The sequence below is a fragment of the Phacochoerus africanus genome, chromosome 3 (genome assembly GCF_016906955.1).
Source record: "Phacochoerus africanus isolate WHEZ1 chromosome 3, ROS_Pafr_v1, whole genome shotgun sequence".
Classification (NCBI taxonomy): Eukaryota; Metazoa; Chordata; class Mammalia; order Artiodactyla; family Suidae; genus Phacochoerus; species Phacochoerus africanus.
The window spans coordinates 141,132,593-141,155,041 of NC_062546.1; the positions used below are offsets into that span (position 1 = coordinate 141,132,593).

The 22,449-nt window shown below is 39.8% G+C and overlaps 1 protein-coding gene across 1 annotated transcript in view; it reads right to left on the minus strand.

Moving 5' to 3' along the window:
* LRP2 (LDL receptor related protein 2) overlaps positions 1 to 22,449 on the minus strand; it is a 186,653-nt gene that overhangs the window by 85,909 nt on the left and 78,295 nt on the right. The window contains exons 15-26 of the mRNA XM_047772813.1: positions 20,648 to 20,788; positions 18,666 to 18,869; positions 16,037 to 16,229; positions 14,281 to 14,406; positions 13,206 to 13,336; positions 9,643 to 9,780; positions 9,049 to 9,330; positions 7,438 to 7,683; positions 6,397 to 6,516; positions 5,738 to 5,854; positions 2,569 to 2,946; positions 1,222 to 1,470 (exon numbers count right to left, since the gene is read on the minus strand). Of these exons, the coding sequence (XP_047628769.1) occupies positions 1,222 to 1,470; positions 2,569 to 2,946; positions 5,738 to 5,854; positions 6,397 to 6,516; positions 7,438 to 7,683; positions 9,049 to 9,330; positions 9,643 to 9,780; positions 13,206 to 13,336; positions 14,281 to 14,406; positions 16,037 to 16,229; positions 18,666 to 18,869; positions 20,648 to 20,788 (2,325 nt within the window). The remainder of the gene's footprint in view (positions 1 to 1,221; positions 1,471 to 2,568; positions 2,947 to 5,737; positions 5,855 to 6,396; positions 6,517 to 7,437; positions 7,684 to 9,048; positions 9,331 to 9,642; positions 9,781 to 13,205; positions 13,337 to 14,280; positions 14,407 to 16,036; positions 16,230 to 18,665; positions 18,870 to 20,647; positions 20,789 to 22,449) is intronic.

The window sequence follows — 22,449 nt, forward strand, 5'->3', positions numbered from 1 at the left end:
TGGCTCTGGCGTAGGCCAGCGGCTACAGCTCCGATTAGACCCCTAGCCTGGGAACCTCCATATGCTGTGGGTGTGGCCCTCAAAAGACAAAAGACAAAACAAAACAAAACAAAAAAAATCTTATGTGATACCTTTGGTAACAGAAAGAGATGTCATTCCAAACCTAGAGTAATGGGAAAAGAAATCAAAAATCCCAGTAAGAATGATGTGACCCTGATAGTTAGCTGGAAGTTTTTTGAAACTTCTTCCTTGAATTACACTTCAATGTCTATCTAAATGTCAACCTGGAGCGAACTATACTTGCACTCTTCCTGTTACTATAGTTACTTTCATACCTTGCTTATTTCATACTTTGCATTCAGCTGTGGCAGAGACTTCTAATTGACCTCATGTCCCCTCTCCTAGTCTTCCTTTTTGGTAATAAATTATGCCACAGTTTAGCAAGCGTGGGGCCTTCTAGCTAGAGGTACTTCTTCATTTTCATTTTCATTTCCATTTGGAGTGACCATATGATTAAGTTCTGACCCACAAAAATGTGAGTGGTGGGAGTTCCCATTGTGGCTCAGCAATAACAAACCAGACTAGTTAACATGCGGACTGCGCATTTCCTGGCCTCGCTCAGTGAGTTAAGGAGCCAATGTTGCCGTGAGCTGTGGTGTAGGTCACATTGCTGCAAGCTACAGCACAGGCTGGACATGCAGCTTGAATCCTTTGTTGCTGTGGCTGTGGCGCAGGCAGGCAGCCGTAGCTCCAATTCGACCCCTAGCCTGAGAACTTCCATATGCTGCGGGTGTGGACCTAAAAAGCAAAAAAAAAAAAAAGTGATCGGAAATGTGAAGCTACTTGCCCCATTTCTACTTTCTGAGAGAAGTCAAAGACTGGAGTAACAGCATTGGCTCTCTCTATGGAAGCCACGCTGTGAAGGTGACTGACCAGCTTTACCCCCTGAACTGTCTACTGCCCAGACTCCTACCTGGAAAAGAAAGATACTGCCTATTTTGTTTTAATGTTCTGTATTTTCTCACTCTTAAAGCAGCCGGAGCAATACCTTAACACATAATACTAATACTTTCATGCAGTAGAAATTGAATTAATACTGGTTGAAATTGAATTCAGTAAGCATTACTTAAAGGTGATGAAATCTGCAAAACGTGACATGTAATCTTAAGCTCTGGAGTGTGCTTGTTAAACTGGCAGGAGTTGTTAGTTCGCTTTTAGTACCTGTAGCTTTGCAAGTCCTCTGGTCAGCTTCCAAGCTGTATTCTATATCACACCAGCACCGGAAAGAGCCTCTCATGTTGTAACAGTGCTGGCTGCAAAAGCCAGGAATACGACATTCATCTATGTCTTCACACGTCTTAGAATCATTGGCAAGCCGGTATCCCAAAGGACATTCGCATTGAGCCCCAAAGGGCCCTTGAATACACAGATGAGTACAACCACCATTGGAATTTAAGCAGCTTTCCTGGTCTAGAATAAAAATAAGAATCACAAAAGAGAAAACTTAGGAATCTTTGCTTCTTCGGTTCACTCTGTTGTATTAAGTGTCATACAGTCTCACGCCTCCTTCACACAATACCCAGGTGAGAGCCACAGCAGAATCCACTTGGATGAGCAACCCTGGCTGGTTGTTCAGGGCTCTGATTTGCCTTAGGATCCATCTAGACCTGGACAGCTTTCTTCACGACAGCCCTCTTTCAGAACTCCACTTAACAACTTGGGAGAATAATGCTGACGTCAGGAAACAAGACAACTGTCATTAATAAATTGTCCAAGACCTAAATTTCTTCCCACTTGCTTCCTGACATTCTTCTACCTACACAGAAATGGGAGATAAGACTTGGACATAGAAGAGCAAGCGCTGGAAGGTCTATGAAGGGGAAAGGCAGCTGGAAGACTCAAGGACACAGATGCTGTAACTTGCCATCATCAGGGCTAAAACAGCAATGCCGGAAGCATCCAAAGATAGTTCATCTACCTGAGGTTGCAAATGCCCTCTATTTCCATGTGTAACTAATTTATTTGTAAGAGCCGTGATATGAAACATGCACTAGGAGGGGAAGTCAAAACGATTAGGACATTTTCAGCACAAACACAATGCATATAAAATCTAAAATACTTTGCAATCATACCTGGCTGGGGTTCATCTGAGAGTGAGCATTGATTAAAGAGGAAGGAAAGAAAGGACAGTAATTAGGATGGCATGCCAATCAAAGGATTTTAATCACAGCAAACACAAATCCCCAGATTTCATTTGTTTTGTGGCAAGTTCTAACCATTAGAAAATATTAAAGTTAGAAAAAACTTATGAGCACATTATCAACAGAGCCAGATTTAATTTGATGATCTAATGAAGTGAAAACACAGGACCAGGAGAAAAGGATTCAATGAGAAATATTATCCAATGATTATTCTATGATGGCTAGCCCTACGTAGATTTGAAGTCAGAGAGGAACTGAGATCCCTTCCCCGAAAGTTGCACGGTAACCGTGACTGACAATGATGGTACCCAGCAGGCCATCGTTCAGAATGAGTCCACAGCCAGGAAACTGTGGTTGGGAAACTTACTGCAAAGTGGGGACTCATCTGTCCCACGGGGGCAGTCAGACTTGCCATCACACACTGAACTCAGATTCACACAGATGCTATGGCCGGGGCACTGCCATTGCCAACTGGGACACAGAAATGGCTGGGTAGGGCAGTCTTTCTCATCACTCATATCCCTGCAGTCATTGTCCCCATCACAGAGCCAGTCTCTGAAGATGCAGTTTCCATTGGCACAGAGAAAACGAGAGGGAGGGCAAGTTCTGGGGGGACAGCCACTATGCTCATCAGATCCAGTGAGGCAGTCTGGGTGCCCATCGCACTCCCAGCTATCCGGAATGCAGATGCCATCTTCTCTGCACTGGAATTCATCTTGGCGGCACATCCCGGGAGGCCTGGTTGCTAAAAGAACAGGGGGGAAATGGGTTTGAGAATGCCATCCATGAGCCATTTTACAGAACTCCTAGATTTAGAGGAAATGGTTTGGGATCAGTGGTAGGCTTATAATAATGACTATGACAAATCAAAAATCATTAGAGGGGAATTCCTGTCGTGGCTCAGTGGTTAATGAATTCGACTAGGAACCATGAGGTTCGATCCTTGGCCTTGCTCAGTGGGTTAAGGACCCGGAGTTGCTGTGAGTTGTGGTGTAGGTCACAGATGGGGCTCGGATTTGGTGTTGCTGTGGCTGTGGCATAGGCTGGCGGCTACCACTCCAGTTGGACCCCTAGCCTGGGAACCTCCATATGCCATGGGTGTAGCCTTAAAAAAGACAAAAAAAAATGACTAGACTAAGTTCTGGTCATGGTCCAGTGGGTTAAGAACCCAACTAGTGGAGTTCCCATCATGGCTCAGTGGTAAATAAATCTAACTAGGAACCATGAGGTTGCGGGTTTGATCCCTGGCCTTGCTCAGTGGGTTAAGGATCCGGCATTGCCGTGAGCTGTGGTGTAGGTTGCAGACGCGGCTCGGATCCCACGTTGCTGTGGCTCTGGCGTAGGCCGGTGGCTACAGCTCTGATTCGACCCCTAGCCTGGGAACCTCCATGTGCTACAGGAAGCTGCCCTAGAAAAGGCAAAAGAAAAAAGAAAAAAGAAAAAAAAGAAGAACCCGACGAGTATTCATGAGGATGTGGGTTTGATCCCTGGCATCACTCAGTGGGTTAAGGATCTGGCATTGCTGTGGAGCTTCCATATGCCACAGATGCAAACTTGAAAATAAAAAAAAATCTAAAATTATAGAGGATCTTCTCTGACACTGTGGTACATAGAGATATTTATATGTGTCTGATTAGTGGATCTGACAACAAGGAACAGGATGTACAACTCTCAGATTGAAGGTAAGTCCCTGAGTCAAAAGAAAAATCTGTTTCCTGTGTTTCTAATTACAGATTAAATAAGAAAGAATCAGCAGAGCATTTTAGTAGGGCTTAAGGAGCTACGGTGGCTCCGAAGTCATGGTTTTAATACTATATATTTGGTAGGTTATAATTTTCTCTCAAATGAATTCTATCTAATGAAACCAGCATACATTAAGGAAACAAAAGATAACTGTAAATCCCTAACTCTTTGCAAACTTTCTGTTATTCATGGGGCAATCCTTGAGAGACAGGTAGGAGTAGACCCAAACTCCCTCCCAAGTACCCCAAAAGGCAATAGCAAGTCGGGGCAACTGGCACTTTAACCTCAGATCACCGCAGAAGAATTCCAGATTTTCAACATGAAACAGGAAATTCAGTGATTAAGAATTTCTGGCACCTATAAAGTAGGTCAGCACTTTTTTTTTTTTTCTTTTTGGTCTTTTTAGGGCTGCATCTGTGGCATACGGAGGTTCCCAGGCTAGGGATCCAATCAGAACTACAGCTGCTGGCCTATGCCAAAGCCACAGCAACGCCAGATCTGAGCTGCATCTGTGACCTACACCACAGCTCACAACAATGCCGGATCCTTAACCCACTGAGCGAGGCCAGGGACTGAACATGCGTCCTCGTGGATGCGAGTCAGATTAGTTTCCGCTGAGCCACGACGGGAACTCCACTTAACTTTTCTTTTTATCCGAGGATTAAAGAAAAGCACTTCTTTTCTGACTGGGAAGGAGAATTGATAGAAACCTACTTTTTTCTGGTCCAAAATATTCAAACAAATGACCACATTGCCTCATTTAATACAAAAATTGGGCAATAAAAAATCCTGTCTGGACATGGAGAACAGACTTGTGGTTGCCACAGGGGAGAGGGGGGATTGGGATGGAGGGGAAGCTTGCGGTTGGTAGATGCAAACTATTCCATTTAGAATAGATAAGCAGTGGGATCCAGAATAGCACAGGGAACTATATCCAGTCTCTTGGGATAGACCACAATGGAAAATAATATAATAAAGGAATATCTATACATGTGTGACTGGGTCACTCTGCTGTACAGCAGAAGTTAACATTGTAAGTCAACTACACTTCAATAAAAAAATTTTTTTTAAATCTTGCCCAAGTTCCCTTTGTGGCTCAGCAGTTAACAAACCCAACTAGTATCCACAAGAACTCGGGTTCAATGCCTGGCCTTGCTCAGTGGGTTAAGGATCCCACTTTGCCATGAACTGTTGTGTAGGTCACAGACATGGCTCGGATCTGGCATTGCTGTGGCTGTGGTGCAGGCCAGCAGCTATAGCTCCAATTCAACCCCTAGCTTGGAAACCTCCATATGCTGCAGATGTGGCCCTAAAACGACAAAAATAAATCTTTTCTATTATAAGTCTACAACTTGTGGAGATTATAGGTCCATCAGATTTATATTCTTCCAAGTTCTCCTTGAATCCTCTGAAATAATTTCTCTGAACAAAAATATCTTGAATTCCCCAGTGGTTCAACGGGTGAGGGACTTGGCATTGTCACTACTGAGTCAGGGGTTCAAACCCTGGCCCCAGAACTTCCACATGCCACATAAATAAATAAATAATATCTAAGAAATATTTAACTTTCTAAAGAGACAATTTGAAAGTGCCTGCAATTATAACCACAAATTCTAAGTCACTATTTGGTAATACTGAATCAACCGCATGCTCAGGTCTGCATTCCTTTGATAATGCTTTGTAGTTCAGGCTGCTTTCCTGAGTCTGAGTCAGAGATAATGTATGGTAATCTCAATGGTGATAAACATGAAACGATCTCGTCATCTGAAACATGCTGGGAAGATGGTACTTACGACAATCTATCTCATCAGAGTGGTCACTGCAGTCAGAAACACCATCACATCTATATGTGTTGCTAATACATTTACTGCTTCCGACACATTTGAATTGAGAATCAGTGCAATTAATTACTAAAAAATGAGAGAGAAAAGTATTAGAAATTAGCTCAAGAAGAAAAATGACTAAACATTTTTTCTAAAAACCATAAATAAAAATAAAAAGCCCAGATATCTAAGCAACCTAAACATCCACCAATGGATAAAGAATATTACTCAGTCATAAAAAGGACTAAAGTGTTGCCCTTTGGAGGACTTGGAGGATATTAGTTAATGAAATAAGTCAGGAAGAGCAAAACAAATACTGAATAAATACCACTTACTGTAGAATCTAAAAAATAAAACAAAATAGTGAAAACAACAAAAAGAAGCTGACTCAGAGATATAAAAAACAAACTAGTGGTTATCAGTGGGGAGAGCATGGGGAGAAGGGCAAGATAGGGACAAGTTGCAAGGATATATTCCACAACAGAGGGAGTATAGCCAATATTCACAAATAGTATAATCTTAAATTGTCAACCACTATGTTGTATACCTGAAACATATACTATGGTAAATCAGCTATACCTCAATAGATTACTGTAATAAAAATCTGAAAAATAAAGCAAGGTACTTACCACAAGCACTCTCATCAGACCCATCAGCACAGTCCTTATCCCCATCACAGACAAAAGCTAGGTCAATACATCGATGATTAGGACAATGAAATTGAGTAGGTGAGCAGGTCTCTCCAAGATCTAACGTCATCGGAAAACAAAACCAAATTACAATTTCTTGTTCAATGTGTACCAGAGCCAAACTGTAAAATGCTAAGGAAATACATATTATCTCATCTGTATGTGTGTTCCCAGATGCCAAGACCATACACCAAAGCTAAGCAATGGAGCCCCGCAAGGCAGCATGGTCCGAATGATCCCAAAACCAAGACACAACCGTGTAGAGAGAGATCGTGGCAACTGGATTTAATCCAAAATCTAGGCAGAACAATTCTAAAGATGGATGAAGAGTTACAGCCTTAGGGTCAGATGTGCTGCCTGCCCCACTCACAATATGAAATGGTATTAAATACGGTCTCACAGAATGGGAAAGCTCGAAGAGGTCATAAAGCTCATCTCCTCCCGAAGGAAAATGGCTTTGCCTAAACACACAACCAAGACAGAACTTAGTCCAGAGGACTTTGCTCCACGGCAACTATTACCTCAGATATGAAAACAAACAACAACCTAAAGGAAATCAGAACTGGCAAAGATGAAAAGCAGATGGGTAAGATTAATGAAGTTTAGAGGTTCTGTGCCTCTTTATTTTATCGACTTTTTGCCTGTGTCAAATGTCTAGGTGTGTTTATATGATTTGGAAAGAAAACTTGTTGTAAATATCTGAATAATTAGTTGAAGGGTTTTTTTTTTTTTTTTTCCAGTTTTTATCTGGATGTTAAACATCAGAGACAGTCCTTCTTTTACTTCCATAGAAAATAATCAGGAAGACTTTCCAAGTCTTTGCTTCTACAGCCTATTGATACAAAGATTGTCAGATGGCATAGAAGTGGTTAAGATACAATGAAATTTATGTGAGCCTTAGAGGAAAGTGCACAAGGTCTATCAGTTGGGCAAATCTATTTATTAGGCTGACCAACGCAGAGAAATCAGTTCAAAACTTACCGCATCTCTTTTCATCAGATCCATCCCCACAGTCATTATCTGTGTCGCACAGCCAGTTCTTTGGGATACACATGTGATTATCACAGGTGAAGTAGTCTGCACGACAGGAAGTTTGTGCTTGGGAGGAACAGTTCTGCTCATCACTGCCATCCACACAGTCATTGTGGTTGTCACAGCGCCAGTATGAGGGAATACATTCTCCTCCCCCGTGGCCACATGCAAATGCTGAAGGTGCACAGGAAGTATCTGCGAAAGAAACAAATTGGTCCTGAAGACATTTGCTTTTATGGCCTTTTAAATGAGATCTTGCCTTGCAAAAAGCCCAATCCTCCCTTTTCAATGGGAGCATTATACAAAATGTACCAGTCATCATCATCATCACTGGCGACATTTATTCGGCAGTTATCATATGCCAGGCACTTTTAAGGATTTACATCTTTTTTTCCTCTCTCACTCCTGTTAGAGAGTAACTGTGAGGTACATACAATTATCTGCATTCTACAGATAAGGAAACTGAGGCTTTTTTTATTTTATTTATTTATTTTGTCTTTTTGCCTTTTCTTGAGCCGCTTCTGCGGCATATGGAGGTTCCCAGGTTAGGGGTCGAAACAGAGCCCTAGCCACCAACCTACACCAGAGCCACAGAAACGAGGGATCCGAGCCGCATCTGCGACCTACACCACAGCTCACGGCAACGCCGGATCCTTAACCCACTGAGCAAGGCCAGGGATTGAACCCGAAACTTCACGGTTCCTAGTAGGATTCGTTAACCACTGTGCCACGATGGGAACTCCGAAACTGAGGCTTTGAGAGGCTTAGGAACCTGCCCAAGACTAAACCTCTAGTGGGTGTGATTCTAAGGCCCATCCTTTATCTCCAAGCTACACTAAGCTGCACTCCAATCACAGAGCTCAGCTGAAAATTGCAACTTTCATATAACATTCATGTAAAAATATCCACTTTTAAAAACAGATAATAAAACGAAAAAAATTTCAAAAAATGTACAAATGAACACTTTTATTTTCAAATGTCACTCTTCTTTCTATTCATGTCTCCTTGATAGAAATTTCTGAGATTTCATCTGTCCTCTATCTTTTTGTCTTCTGCAACAGCATTTATTATAAACTGGATTACTGTTGAGAGAATATAAAGGTTAAAACCACCATTTCACCCTTAATTCATTTTACACAAACGGGGCAGGGGTTGGGTGTTGGTGGGAAGAGAGGAATACAGAACATGAGATTTTCAAAAATGATTATGGCAAGCACTGTGATGTTCTCTCCCAGATTAAAGATTAAATCCAGTTCATTTTGATTTGCCTATTTGAGGAGACTGTCAAGATGCAGTGACCCTGCCTTGGTCCATACAGCCAATGTCAGAAAGAAATTTTATTGAAGCTAGTCCAAATCAATGCTAGAAATCATCTGTAACATTGCCTATGAATACAATTTTTTTGTCTAGCTTCCTAAAAGCTGTTGGAGTCCACATTAAAAATCTGAAGGAGGAGCTATTTTTTCCTATAGAGAAAACCCAAGCCTATTTTTCTTTTAAAGGCCCATCTATCTCTGTTCTTTTCATCCCCGGAGGCTCTCCAGGGTATAAGCCACTTACTAAATGCACCACACTGAACCTCGTCACTGTTATCATGACAGTCATCAACTCCATCACAGCGGTAGTGAAGGGGTACACATCTGCCGTTGTTACAGGGGAAGGACAGGGCGCCACACTGCTCCATGGGTGGCTCACGGGATGAGTCATTCACACAGTTCAAGCGATTGGAAGCCAGCCGCATTCCATAGGGGCAACCACAGACCCGCTGTAAGTTGGGCACCGGGAAGCAGAAGTGGCTGCAGTCTCCATTCGGATTGGTGGGTCGATTACAGGCGTTAGACCCTGAAAAAACAGTGCCCCGAGATAATGAGTGAAGCACATTTCCTTTAGTTGATCACAGGTTTGGTTTGTGAGGGAAAACAAATGGGAGAGAACATTTTTCAGACCCAATATGAAAAGTCGCTTCCTCTTGGAAATCAACATGTTAAATAGTGCATTCAATTTAAATACAGAAAAGAGCTGAAAGGAGTCTCAAAGTCTTTTAACCTATCTGGGTAAACTATCAAGAGCTATATTAACTAATAAATACTTCAAGGGAAAAGGAACCGCCATATTAAATACACCCAAATAAAAGGACGTGGCACTATCACTCACCGACCTGGATGCTGGTTTCAAATATTTTCACACGCATCACATTACCGACGCCATTTCGGAGAATTGTCATCTCTCCTCCATCTGTTTTCCTGACTCGCACAATAGACCGCTGTCTCCAGTCAGTAAAATATACATATTCTAAGAAGAAACAAGGTGATGAGTATTTTCATCACAGCTCACTTACAGATCACTTGGGTAAAGGAAGTATGTTTATAATGCTTCTTCCAAAAGTGTGAAGATTCTTCCGTAATCATTTTCCACAACTTGTGACTCTTTAGAAATGACTCTATCCTTTATATATATATATATAAAGGATAGAGTATATTTACATATGTATATGTATATTTACATATACATATTCTCACAGCAACACAGGATCCTTAATCCACTGAGCAAGGCCAGGGATTGACCCCATGTCCTCGTGGATACTAGTCAGGTTTGTAACCTACTGAGCCACAATCGGAACTCCAAGAAGCCTGTATTTTTAATAATACTACAGTTCAGGTTCAGGCAAGAATGTATGAAATAGTGCTATGGCATCTAATAGCAATTAGGGCTTGCATGGGTAAAAATAAAAATAAATCTCAGGATTCTTTCATAGAGCATTTGATGAAGCTTCAAAAGACTACATTCTTATCTCAGCTAAAGCACAAATACTTTTACTGTGCGGGGACTCATTTTCTAGTAAAATTAAGGAAATAGATTGAATCATTTCTAAGCTCTCTTCCAGGTCAAAGTTTTATCTCCCATGTCTTTTTTTTTTTTTTTTTTCCTTTACTGCCATGCCCAGGGCTTGTGGAAGTTCCCAAGCTAGGGGTCAAATCAGAACTGCAGCTGCCGGCCTAAACCACAGCCATAGCAACACCAGATCTGAGCCACATCTTTGACCTATGCCACATCTTGTGGCAATGCCAAATATTTAAACCACTGAGAAAGGCCAGGGACCAAACCCACATCCTCACTGGGAAAACATCTAGTCCTTAACCTGCTAAGCCACAGCAGGAACTCCATATCCCAGGTCTTAATGAGAACATTAAAAAAAAAAATTTTCATGGAGTTCCCGTCATGGCACAGAAGAAAGGAATCAACTAGGAACCATGAGGATGGGGGTTCAATCCCATGCCTCGCTCAGTGGGTTAAGGATCCAGCATCTCCATGAGCTATGATGTAGGTCACAGATGCAGCTCAGATCACAACTTGCTGCGGCTGTGGCGTAGGTATGCTATTGCTGTGCTTAAGGCATATAGGCTGGTAGCTGGAGCTTTGATGGGACTCCTAGCCAGGGAACTTCCATATATAAAAAAAAAAAGAAAGAAAAGTTTCATAACAAGCTATTGAGAAGGAAAAGTACAGATCTAGTCGAAAAAGGAAATTTGTGTATGTTTGGCAATCATTAAAATTACTCTGAATAGCATTGAGAACTTTGTATAGATACTCATGTTGCAACAGAACAAAGGGTGGGGGAAAAAATGTAATTGTAATGTATACATGTAAGGATAACTTGATCCCCTTGCTGTACAGTGGGAAAATAAAAAATAAAATAAAATAAAAAAAAAAAACATGGAACTAACAGAAAAATAAAATAAAATAGAATAAAATTACTCACAGGGCAGAGAGGAAGAGATAAATTAAGAGTTAACATATACCTACCACCATATACAAAACAGATAAACAAGGAACTATTGTATAGTACAGGGAACTAGACTCAGTAGGTTGTAATAACCTAAAAGGGATAATAACCTATATGGGTACACACTCATATATATATATATATGAATCACTTTGCTGTACACCTGAAATTGTAAAACTATACTTCAAAAATAAATAAATACTAACTACCCACAGAAGTGTTCCTACATCTAAAACACAGTAATGTTCTACGAAGCTGAAAATAGAATATAGAGGCAATACGAGATTCTAGTTTAGTAGTCCCTAACTAAAAATTCCAACATCCAGAAAATGACTAAAATATCACAAGTTTTATCAGTAAACCTTTATCTATGGTCTAATCAATGAGTTAGTCATTAGACTCAGTAATCTAGACTGTCAATTTCAGTCCTACCACTCGGGAAGATATCCCACTATATTCAATAAGATGAGTAGTTCAATAAACTTTTGAGTCCTGTGTGGTATGCAGTCAATCAGATCTTGCCTTTCATTAAAAACATTCTCTTGGTGTTAAAAGAACTTTCCAGAAAGAATTTCTCAAAGAAGTGCAGTGTTGGAAGAATTATTATTATTATTATTATTATTATTAATATTGGAATGTTGTGTTATTTGCATGGTTTCAACTCAAAATTTTTTACATACTTATGAAAACTGAAACTGCATTTTTATTCCAGCCTGAAACAGTCCAACAAAAAGTACAGAAATTTTAACATTCTTAAAATGTTCCTATGTCACAGCAAATAAGCTATGTCTGACATCATTGGTAAAAAGGGAAAGAATGCACTTGGTAGAGGAATGACTATTCATAATTGATTCATCAAAAATCAAGAGCATTTTAAAAATATTTTTAAATACCATGCACTCCTCCACAGATAAATCAGACAGCAGGGTGGACTCTGCAATATATTTATTCGCTATTCATTCCACACTATATATGTGTGAGAAAGTCTTTGAAGTATAGTCCGTGTTTAGTTTTTTTGTTGTTGTTTGGTTGGTTGCTCTTTTGTTTATGTTTTTTTTAGTGTTTGTTTTTTTTTTTAAGCACCATGCTAATTATTCAGAGCAGAAAGTTTCAACCAGGGACACAACTAGGATATACATAGGCCCTCTAGTGAATCACAAAATAGCATCTCTCTGACAAGACTAAATATGGTTTGTCAAACAGAACCAGGGCAGATTTTAGTTTCTCCTCACCCTTTTGGCCGGCACAAGCTATATAATCATTCACATTCACAGTCTGTTTTCTAGACTAACCAAACACCCAGTACCAAGCCAGATTCTTACTCCCAGCAACTCAAACAATAGCACAGCACACCTACACTCACAAGAGAGGACTGGCGAGAAAGAAAACAGATACACTGGTGTGCATTGTTGCTGTAGTTTCCCAGAATTCCGTATTCCCAGCGATCTTTACTAGTGGCCTTATATTATTTGAAAAGGTTGATGAAAAGACTACATTTTTTAAATCCTTCATAAGCCATATGCTAACATTTCTACATAATAAATATAATATTAATTACCCAGTTGATAACTATGGGTAATAGTTGTCCAACAAGGATTCTGAAGAGGTTCTTGCAAACATCAGAGATCGATGAAATGCTACAATAATTCCTACAAACAGCTCTTACTGTTTTATTTATGAAAAGAAAGAAGTTAGTAATTTACTATTTCTTCATGTGATGTTTATATAACAGAGTGAAACTACATAAAGTGTAATATACCAAGTGCTATACCCATGTAAATTGTCAATATTATCTAAAAATGTCTCAAACATTTCAATGTCTTATATTCTAAAGTGACCATCTTTTCTGGAATTGTGAGATTGCCAAATGAGAATGAGTTTTACACAATTTGCACAGTATAAATAAAATACACTTTTTCTGCTTCGAACATACCTCCAAAAACGGTAAGTCCAAATGGATGTGTCAGCTGTTGTAAATGGCTCAGGGCTCTTCTATCTAAACCATCAAAGGTAGTATGCTCAATTTTATCCAAAAAGGCATCAACCCAATACAATCGGGAAGAACTGAAATAATAAAATACTTGGTTATCAATTATCCAGAAACTAGCAAAGCATGCTTTACACTAAGGGTATTCAAAAACAGTTGACACATTTACTAAGAAAAGTGTAGTAGTTTTACGCTCCCCAGAAAGGTAAAGCAACTTTCATGAAGTGATTTTCAATTATCTTGGAAAACTTGAAATGTTATCTTTGTGTTAGAGATTTTATTTTTCTTCCTATTAAATCAGCAAGTTAGAATAAATATTGGTAGTAACCTATGTTTAAGTATTAAACATGTTCTTCCTTTTTTCTCTCTTATAAACCGCTTTTTACTTCACATCTGTAAGCTCGTTTACCCTGGTACCTTTTCCTATATTCCTTGATAGATCAATTTCTTAAAATTTGTTGTACTTCAAAAATTCTCCCACGGTGCATAAAGGCAAATATATATTTGTTGACACCAAAGACTTCCTACCCTCAAGTTGGCCTCTGTAAAAATTACACATGACCTGTACAAGTCCCTGCTCTACCGTTCTTTTCTTTCTTTTTCTTTTTTTTTTTTTTTTTTTGGCTGCAGTAAGCAGCAGCTTGATGTCCAGGCCATAGCAGTGAAAGTGTCAAGTCCTAACCACAAGACCACCACAGAATTCTCTCCCTATTCTACTTTTAGTAAGATTTGAGTCTTGCCTCCTCCACACTGACCTTTCACAAGGTCCTATCATTCTGCCACCCCTCTAGCAACATCCTCAGAATATTCATTAATGCATTTTCACAGTCATACCCACGGCATATGAGAGTTCCCAGGTGAGGGACTGACTTGCAGTTGCAGCAATGCCAGATCCTTTCACCCACTGAGCCACACAGCAAGAACTTCCACATTTGTTTTCATCCCAGCAGAAGCTGGCCAAGTTGGTATATGTCTTCCGTAGAAAGGGAGAACTCAACGATTTGGGATGATTCCTACTTACCCCCAATCAATGGCCAGCCCATTGGGCCATCCAAGAGTAGTGTTTACTATAGGCAACATATGAGATCCATCACTCCATGCTCTCAGAATTTTAGCAGGACGGAACCAATCGGTGAAGAATATATACCTAGAAAAGGAGAGACCAACTAGACTTAAATTTAGCACGAACGCAGGTTCTCCGGGAACTTGCTGGAACTAACTTCATTTTTTGTGTGCTATTGGATTTATATAGAAAAACATATAGAAAATACAAATGAAAATGGGCATCCAGAGCAGAGAACCACTGTGCTGGACTTGAGGACTTAAAACTATTGTCACAAAAGATGCAATTCAGGTTAAATTTTAAACACTCCATGTTATTAAAATAAAATAATAAACTTATGAGCGAGAAAACACATTTGAATCTCTCTCTTTCTGGATTAAACATCCAGAATCTACTAGGTCACTCGTCACCATCACAAGGAATTAAATTTGCAGGAAAGCATTTCATCCCTGATGAAAAATGCATCCAAATCAACTCAAACAATCCAACCCAAGATATTGGTGCTTTTTTTACTCTGCGTGGCAAAAAGATAAGTGTAGTGTAGGAAAAAAAGCTTGTCTCTCTCATATGAGTGTTAAGAACTAAAGTTCATCTTTTCCAAGGGTATTAACTTTATGAAATAAGTTTTCTTATTGTTTTAAATGAAGGATTCATTAGGAAAGAAATTTAATGGCTTTTCAAAACCAAAGATAAGCTAGCCTAAGATAAGTTCTTTTTATCAACAGTTTAACCCTCTTTTGGCCAATAAAATTTCTTATCAATAATATCATCAATTTTAAAATATATTAGGCACAGAGGTTTGCAGTCAGATAGGAATTCACATAGTAACTGTTGCTTAATAGCTGTGGGTCCTTAGGCAAGTTATTTTATCTCTCTGAGCCTCAGGTTATCTCCAAAGCAGGTATTGGACATACCTCACTCACAAACTAGCTTTTGGATTAGATGAAATTGTATGCTGAGTAAGATGCTTACTATGTACCCTCAATCAGGCCTTAGTGAATTACCAGTCATCTTTTTAAAATTATTTAAAATTATACTAGCTCAGACATACATTAGAACTAAAAGGCATAGTGTAGGTGTTCCCCCTGTGGCACAGTGGGTTAAGAACCCAACTGCAGCAGCTCAGGTGGATGCTGAGGTATGGGTTCGATCCCTGGCCCAGCACATTAGGTTAAAGGATCCAGCATTGCCACAGCCCAGAACTTCCATATACCATAAAAAAAATGTGTCCATAAAAGATTAAAAAAAATAAATAAAAAAAATAAAAGACATAGTAAGAACTGTTCTGTCTTTCATAAAATGGTTAAACATGAAACTTTGTGGGCTGAAAGGTTTTTTATTGTGAAAAACTACTGAATGACTGTGCAAGTTTTGGTAAGCTTTATATCAAAACATTAAAGCAAGGAAAGAATTTGACCTTTTCTTGATAATACTACTATTTATTCCTTCCTTCTCCACTGAATCTGTTCATATATTCAGTCCTCTGCAACTCTGAAAAAATCATACTTCAGTGAAGACTGGGAAAGCCAAAATTTAGGAGAAAGCTTTTGGAAAGAGATAAAGTGATCACTTTAGCATTTGCTGAAGGGATATGATTTAAGGTGATTTCAAAACATATTATTCAATCTTATATTTACTGAATTTGCCAAATCACTCTGCAATGACTGTTCAAGACACAGTTTTCAAGCTCTTAGGGAAACATAAACACACTTACCCAGCAATAGGATGAACTACAATTGATCGTGGGTTATTTAAATTCTGGACTATTGTGCGTCTTGATTTATCAGCTAGCCTCATGACGGTGACACTTCTATAAGAAGCATCTGTCCAATAGAGGTTCCTTGAAATCCAGTCAAAACTTAAACTTTCAACACTTGGCACCCTGTTAGCTGTGATAATTTCTCTTCCTGTAAATTAAAATATGGACATGGTTTAAAGTAAGCATAATGAATACAGCCCATTTAGATTTTGTGTGAGAATATTTCAATAACGTGGAATTATTTTAAAAAGTAAAATAACTGCAAAGCAACAACATGAGATAAAGCTAAAATCTATCCATTCCCCAAAGTTGAATCTGATAAATAGGACCAAGAGTGGCATGGCCTGGATTTACTCCATGTTCAAGCTTCCAAAAAAAAAATTTCTCAATGCAGAAAATCTGAAGAAGAAATACCTGAGTTCACATACTCACAACCATCACCCACAGACAGTAATGATAAGCTGACACCGCCAGGTACAACTGGGAGTGTCTGCAAGGTATTCGGGCCAAACCTTCTCATCAACAGGTTCTCATAGCCACACAGTTGCCAAGTTCGGAAAAACCAACAATCAGAAAGGAAATCAAAACTAGACACGGGAGAAAAAAAGACCACTTTCTTCTTTGTGGATTTTTTTATGCCTTTCTCTTCCTTTTTTTTTTTAAATTAAAGAAAATGTGAATCAAAGTAAACAATCACAATTCTTTCTTCTGAATGAAGAAAAAAAATCCTAGGGCTTTTTGCATTCATATTTAGCAAATTGTAAGAAGTCCTCTATGTGCTAGACACCACAGTAGACATTTAGGAAACATAATATTGCTAATAGTATAAATAATGATAGCTTATACTGAGCACTTAACATGATCTTGGAACTCGCCCAATTATTTACATGAGCGCATCCATGCTCACAACAGAGCAACAGCAGAAATTATTATTATTATTATTATTTTTCTGTCCTTTTGCCTTTTCTAGGGCCACTCCTGCGGCATATGGTGATTCCTAGGCTAGGGGTCATATAGGAGCTGTAGACTCCGGCCTACGCCAGGGCCACAGCAACGCGGGATCTGAACTGCGTCTGCAACCTACACCACAGCTCATGGCAACGCCAGATCCTTAACCCACTGAGCAAGGCCAGGGATCGAACCGGCAACCTCATGGTTCCTAGTCGGATTCGTTAACCACTGACCCACAATGGGAACTCCCAGCAGAAATTATTATCATCCTTCCTATTTTGCGTATGAGCAAACCAAGTCATAGAAAAGTGAAGCATGTTGAAAGAAATGTGTAAACTGTCTTCAGGATATCTATAATGAAGTGGGACAGGTAGGGGGAGGCAATTATATACCAAAAGGGAAAAAATAAAAGGGTAATGGGTGCTATGATGGGGGTATCAACAGGATGGTATGGAGCTTAGTAAGCAGGTATGGAGAGGTTTCCCAAGGGAAGGGATGAATGAGGGGCTCTAGGAAAGCAAACACTTGGCAGTGTGAGGGAGAGAGATAGACAATTTCAGGAGTGTGGCTGGAAGTTAATAAATCAATGATGGAGGCTAAAAGGAAGGGGGAAGTTTGGATGAGCATGAGATTTGGGGGCTATGGGAGTGGCAGGAGGAAGTGAGAGGTCATGCTCTTTCCCTAAAGGCAGGAGGTCTGGAGAGGTGGATTAAAGGCAAACATGCAGACATATGAGTGCTGAGGTGCTTGTGGAATATCTACATGAGACATCTCAAAGGTATTTGGTCCTATGGGTCTTAATCCCAGAGAGACAACTTGAATGGAAACTTTTTTTTTTTTTTGGCTGCCCCAGGGCATATGGATTTCCTAGGCCAGGGATCAGATCAGGCCACTGCTGCAACAGTAGATCCTTGACTCATTGTGTGGGGTTGGGGGTGGAACCTGCATCCCAGTGCTCCAGAGACACCTCTGATCTCATTGGGCCACAGCAGGAACTCCTGGATGGAACTTTTATCATCTCCTGCAAGAACCCTTCCCTGACCTTTCCCTCATTCCCCAGGCTAGGGGAAGAAACATCAGGAATAAGACTCCCTACATGTATTTATAATTACTATGTAGATGGCACCTAAAGACATAGATGGTGCAAAAGTATGCAGAAGATGGAGCAATTGTTAACTCAAGAAAAAAAAGAAAAATTTGTTCAAGAAACATCACCACCAAATACTACTTAACTTAGCATCTAGCTTTTCAGGGAGAATGCAGGGGGGTATCTACATCAAGGAAATAGATGTTTAAAATAAATGTCTAAAACAGAGAATAAAAAAACCTAAATTTATTATATTGAAGCTATTCCTTTAACTCTAACCTCTGTGCTCTGTTGCCCCTCCATGCTTAGTCATGCTGGCTCTGCAGCTTTTGTAAAGGAATGTTGCCTACAGCCTGAAATATATAGGATAGTTCATTCTCAAGGCTATAAGACTTTTCCATTCACATAGAGGAGAATAATATTTGTCATTGTTGGAGGTCCCGTCATGGCTCGGTGGTTAACGAATCTGACTAAAAAAAACAGAATGCATAAAATATACCAAAAAAAAACAAAAAAACAAAAAACACCTTTAAAACCCATTCTCACCTGTGCCATCGATCTTTTGTCTAGAAATCATGTCTTTTGATGTATCTGAAAAAAAGATAGCATTCTCCTTGGCATCGAAATCAATCCCAACAAAGACAGAAGGACTTCCTGTCACTGGAAGGATGACATCTTTCTGGTTGGAGGGGGTGAGCGGGATGCCGCGAACAGCCACGTCAGTTGAAAAGAACAGGAACTGCTTAGTAGCTGTAGAAAGAAGGACACAGTCAGCCATGGTTTTTGCCCTCTCCAAATTCCAGAGTAACTTTTTACATACCCATAAAGAACATTTTATAATTCTGAAATGTAATTTTAAAATAAACATTAAAAAATAAATCTATAGAAGACTTAGTTGGAAAAAATGGGAAGAAGGGAAGAAAATATACAAGCAGTTAGGAAGGCGATCCAAGCATGACAGTCTTAAATTCTCCCTGAGAAATCTGTCCCTAAGATTTATTTGATTTATTTACGGAAAATATGGTATCCTTATGCTGGATTTTTTTTTTTTTTTGGCCAAGCATGTGGCATGCAAAACTTCCTAGGCCAGGGATCAAACCCTCAGAGACCTGAGCTGCTGTTCCCAGGCTAGGGAACTGCCTATACCACAACTCTCACCAATGCCAGATCCTCAACCCACTGAGCGAGACCAGGGATCGAACCTGCATCCTCATGGATACTAGTCAGGTTCTTTACCACTGAGCCACAGTGGGAACTCCCATATACTGAATTTAACTGCATCATAATTCCATAAAATACTAGAGTTAGATTAACCTTTGTGTAGAGACCTATACCAAGAATCCTAGTAACTAGGTAAATTACTTAGAAAGAAGTAAAGGAGGGTGAGGGGAGGAATGGAGGAAATAGGGAAGAAGGAGTGATGTGTAAAATCAAAAATGGAGACAGTGATAATATGCCCAGAAATCAAAAAGAAGAAGATGAAGGAGGCAACCCAAGACAAAGATAAAAATTACCAAAGGAGTTTAAAAGAAAAATTATTACACAATACAATGTTGATTTAATAGTTACAAACACATTTTTTTAATGAGGGTGATTTTTATTTGAATCTTGGATTATCTACAAAGTTAACATCTATCTGAGTTAAAATAAGAGTATTTACATACTATGCTAGAAGCAGAAGCATCTAGGGAGTAAGAATTTGTCAAAGGCATTAAAAAAAAAAAAGAGTTGGCAAAGGGAAAATAAGAGAAACAAACATTGTAGGAGTGTATTTCCCCATCATCAGAGGCCTAGGCAATAGGGGGTTTTTTGGTTTGTTTTTCATTTTTTGCCACAGCTTTGAGTGGCTTCATGTGGGTTCTCAGTTGCCAGACCAGGGATTAAACCCAGGGCACAGTGATGAAAGTGACAAATCCTAACCACTAGACCACCAGAGAACTCCCTGGCCATTTTAATTGTGAGTAGATATGCAAGCAACCAAAGAGGAGCACATTTAGGAAGCATTTAGGGTAAGAATGAAATCCAGAGCACAGAGGCAGAGAAAATCTGAACTGAAGAGTAAAAACTAAATGAAGAAATGAGCCACCCCAACACTGAGTTTACTTTGGAATACTGCCGTAAAGCAGATGGGATCAAAATGCCCAACTTGGGCAAAAGTGGTGAGCTGGGAGAGGCCAATAAAAGTGACAGGAGTGCTCCCCACTACGGTTCAAGCTAATATCTAAAGTGGAAAAGGTACATGGTAGAGAAAAGAACTCAAAATTAAATCCTATAGAATTTCAAGAGCATAAGGAGACAAGAGATTTCAGGAAAGGGATAAAAGGAAGGAGGAGCCCAAAGCCTGGACATGTCCCAAAGGAAAGACATTTACATCTTCAAACACAGCTCTTTCCACAAAGGGAATGGTGCCCACCAAGGAAGACGCCCTGTGGGCTACAAAAAGCTTATTTGCTGTGAAGAAGTGCTACAGAAAGCTGGCCCAGACCAAGAGCAGCACATACCCCTGCGCTGACTATCAGATTTCTTACCCACGCAGCTGTAGTCATCCAAACCCGGAATGTAGCCAAGCCTGCACTTGCAACGGTAACCCAAACCACCATTGTCTGTCCTGTGGCTGAGGACACAGATGTGTTCACAGCCCCCATTGTTATTTCCACATGGATTTCTAACTGGAGGGGAAAATGCACATGGTTAAGGCTCAGTTAAAATAAATCCCTATCTGAGATACGCAAAACCATTAAAACCCATGGGAGAAATGGATTTGAACTCAGTCTGCTACCCTCAGTGATGAAAGTATAACTGCCCCCCAAATAATTTGTGTTATTTTTACCATTCATCAAATAGAAAAAGCAGCCTGGATGCTTATTTTGTAAGACAATGCCTCTAAGAAATAAATACTATCGTCCCAAACTTACAGAAGAGGAAACCAAAGTTCCAAAATGTTGGAGAACTTGCTCAAGATTTTTCCATGGCTAAATAGCTAAACTACAACTCAAATGCAGATAGGATTCTAAAATAAGTCTGAAACACAAACCAGGACCACAAAAACCACTCTCAAGGAGTGCCCTCAGGAAATTTACTGTACACAGGGTATCATAGTAAAAACTGTCTCCTTCTGAAATTGTCTTCTTAGCCTTTGAGTTATTTTTCAAAATAGGCCCTTTACCTTCTCAGGTAGATTGATTTGGAGAAACACAGGTATGTGTCACTCTGAGGCAAATAATAGAAATAATTTAGATGATAAAACTGGGTAATATTTTTGATCAAGGACAGATGTGAATTTAGTAGCTCATGAACTAATTATTCCGAAGACATATTTTCCAGTGTTTTCAGAGACAGTATATACTTTCCAAATAAGTATTTGTGGTTTTTTTGTTTTGTTTTGTTTTTGTTTTTTGTCTTTTTGCCTTTTCTAGGGCTGCTTCCACGGCACATGAAGGCTCCCAGGCTAGGGGTCTAATCGGAGCTGTAGCCACCGGCCTACACCAGAGCCACAGCAACGAGGGATCCGAGCCGCATCTGCGACCTACACCACAGTTCACGGCAATGCAGGATCCTTAACCCACTGAGCAAGGCCAGGGATCGAACCTGCAACCTCACGGTTCCTAGTCGGATTCGTTAACCACTGTGCCACGACGGGAACTCCCAAATAAGTATTTGTTTACCTAGGATAACTACACTGAAGGACAGTGATGGGAATCTATCAGTCCAAGTTGGTTGGTTGGTTGTTTTTTTTAAAACCAATTTAATTACTTTATAGTCTTTCTCCATCCAAAAGCCAGACTCATCACTTAGCATTAGAGTTCTAAAATGAAATCTTTTTCTCTGAATGACTGTTCATTGATATTAAGCTTTCTTTCAATGTAGTCTAGTTTAATATGTTTCTTTTCTTTGATGCACGAGCAAATACATAAAAGAGCTACGTACCAGTTGATACAGTCAGTCCACTTAAAACCTTCTATAAAATAGCAGAAGACTAAACAGTGCCTGAATCAAAATATTTCTTTTCTTTGTACGTTAGAAGCCTGAGAGACACCAAACCCAGCTGGTCTATGACAGACCCAATGCATACCAAACAACAGGTGTCATAAATATATAAGAGAAGAAGGGGAAAAAAATAGCTCTGACACTGCCTGAAATGACTACTTAGCCATGTCATTTCTGCTTCTGGGCCTCTGCTCCCTGAATTGTAACATCAGAGGGCTGAATTGGGAGATTTCTCCAGTAGAATAAGAATGGGTGTTTTAGTCTGGTTTGTTTGCTGTGTTTTCTCCAGCCTCAGACAGGATTTGGTACACTGCAGGTGCTAATAAATAGCTATTAAAGGCAT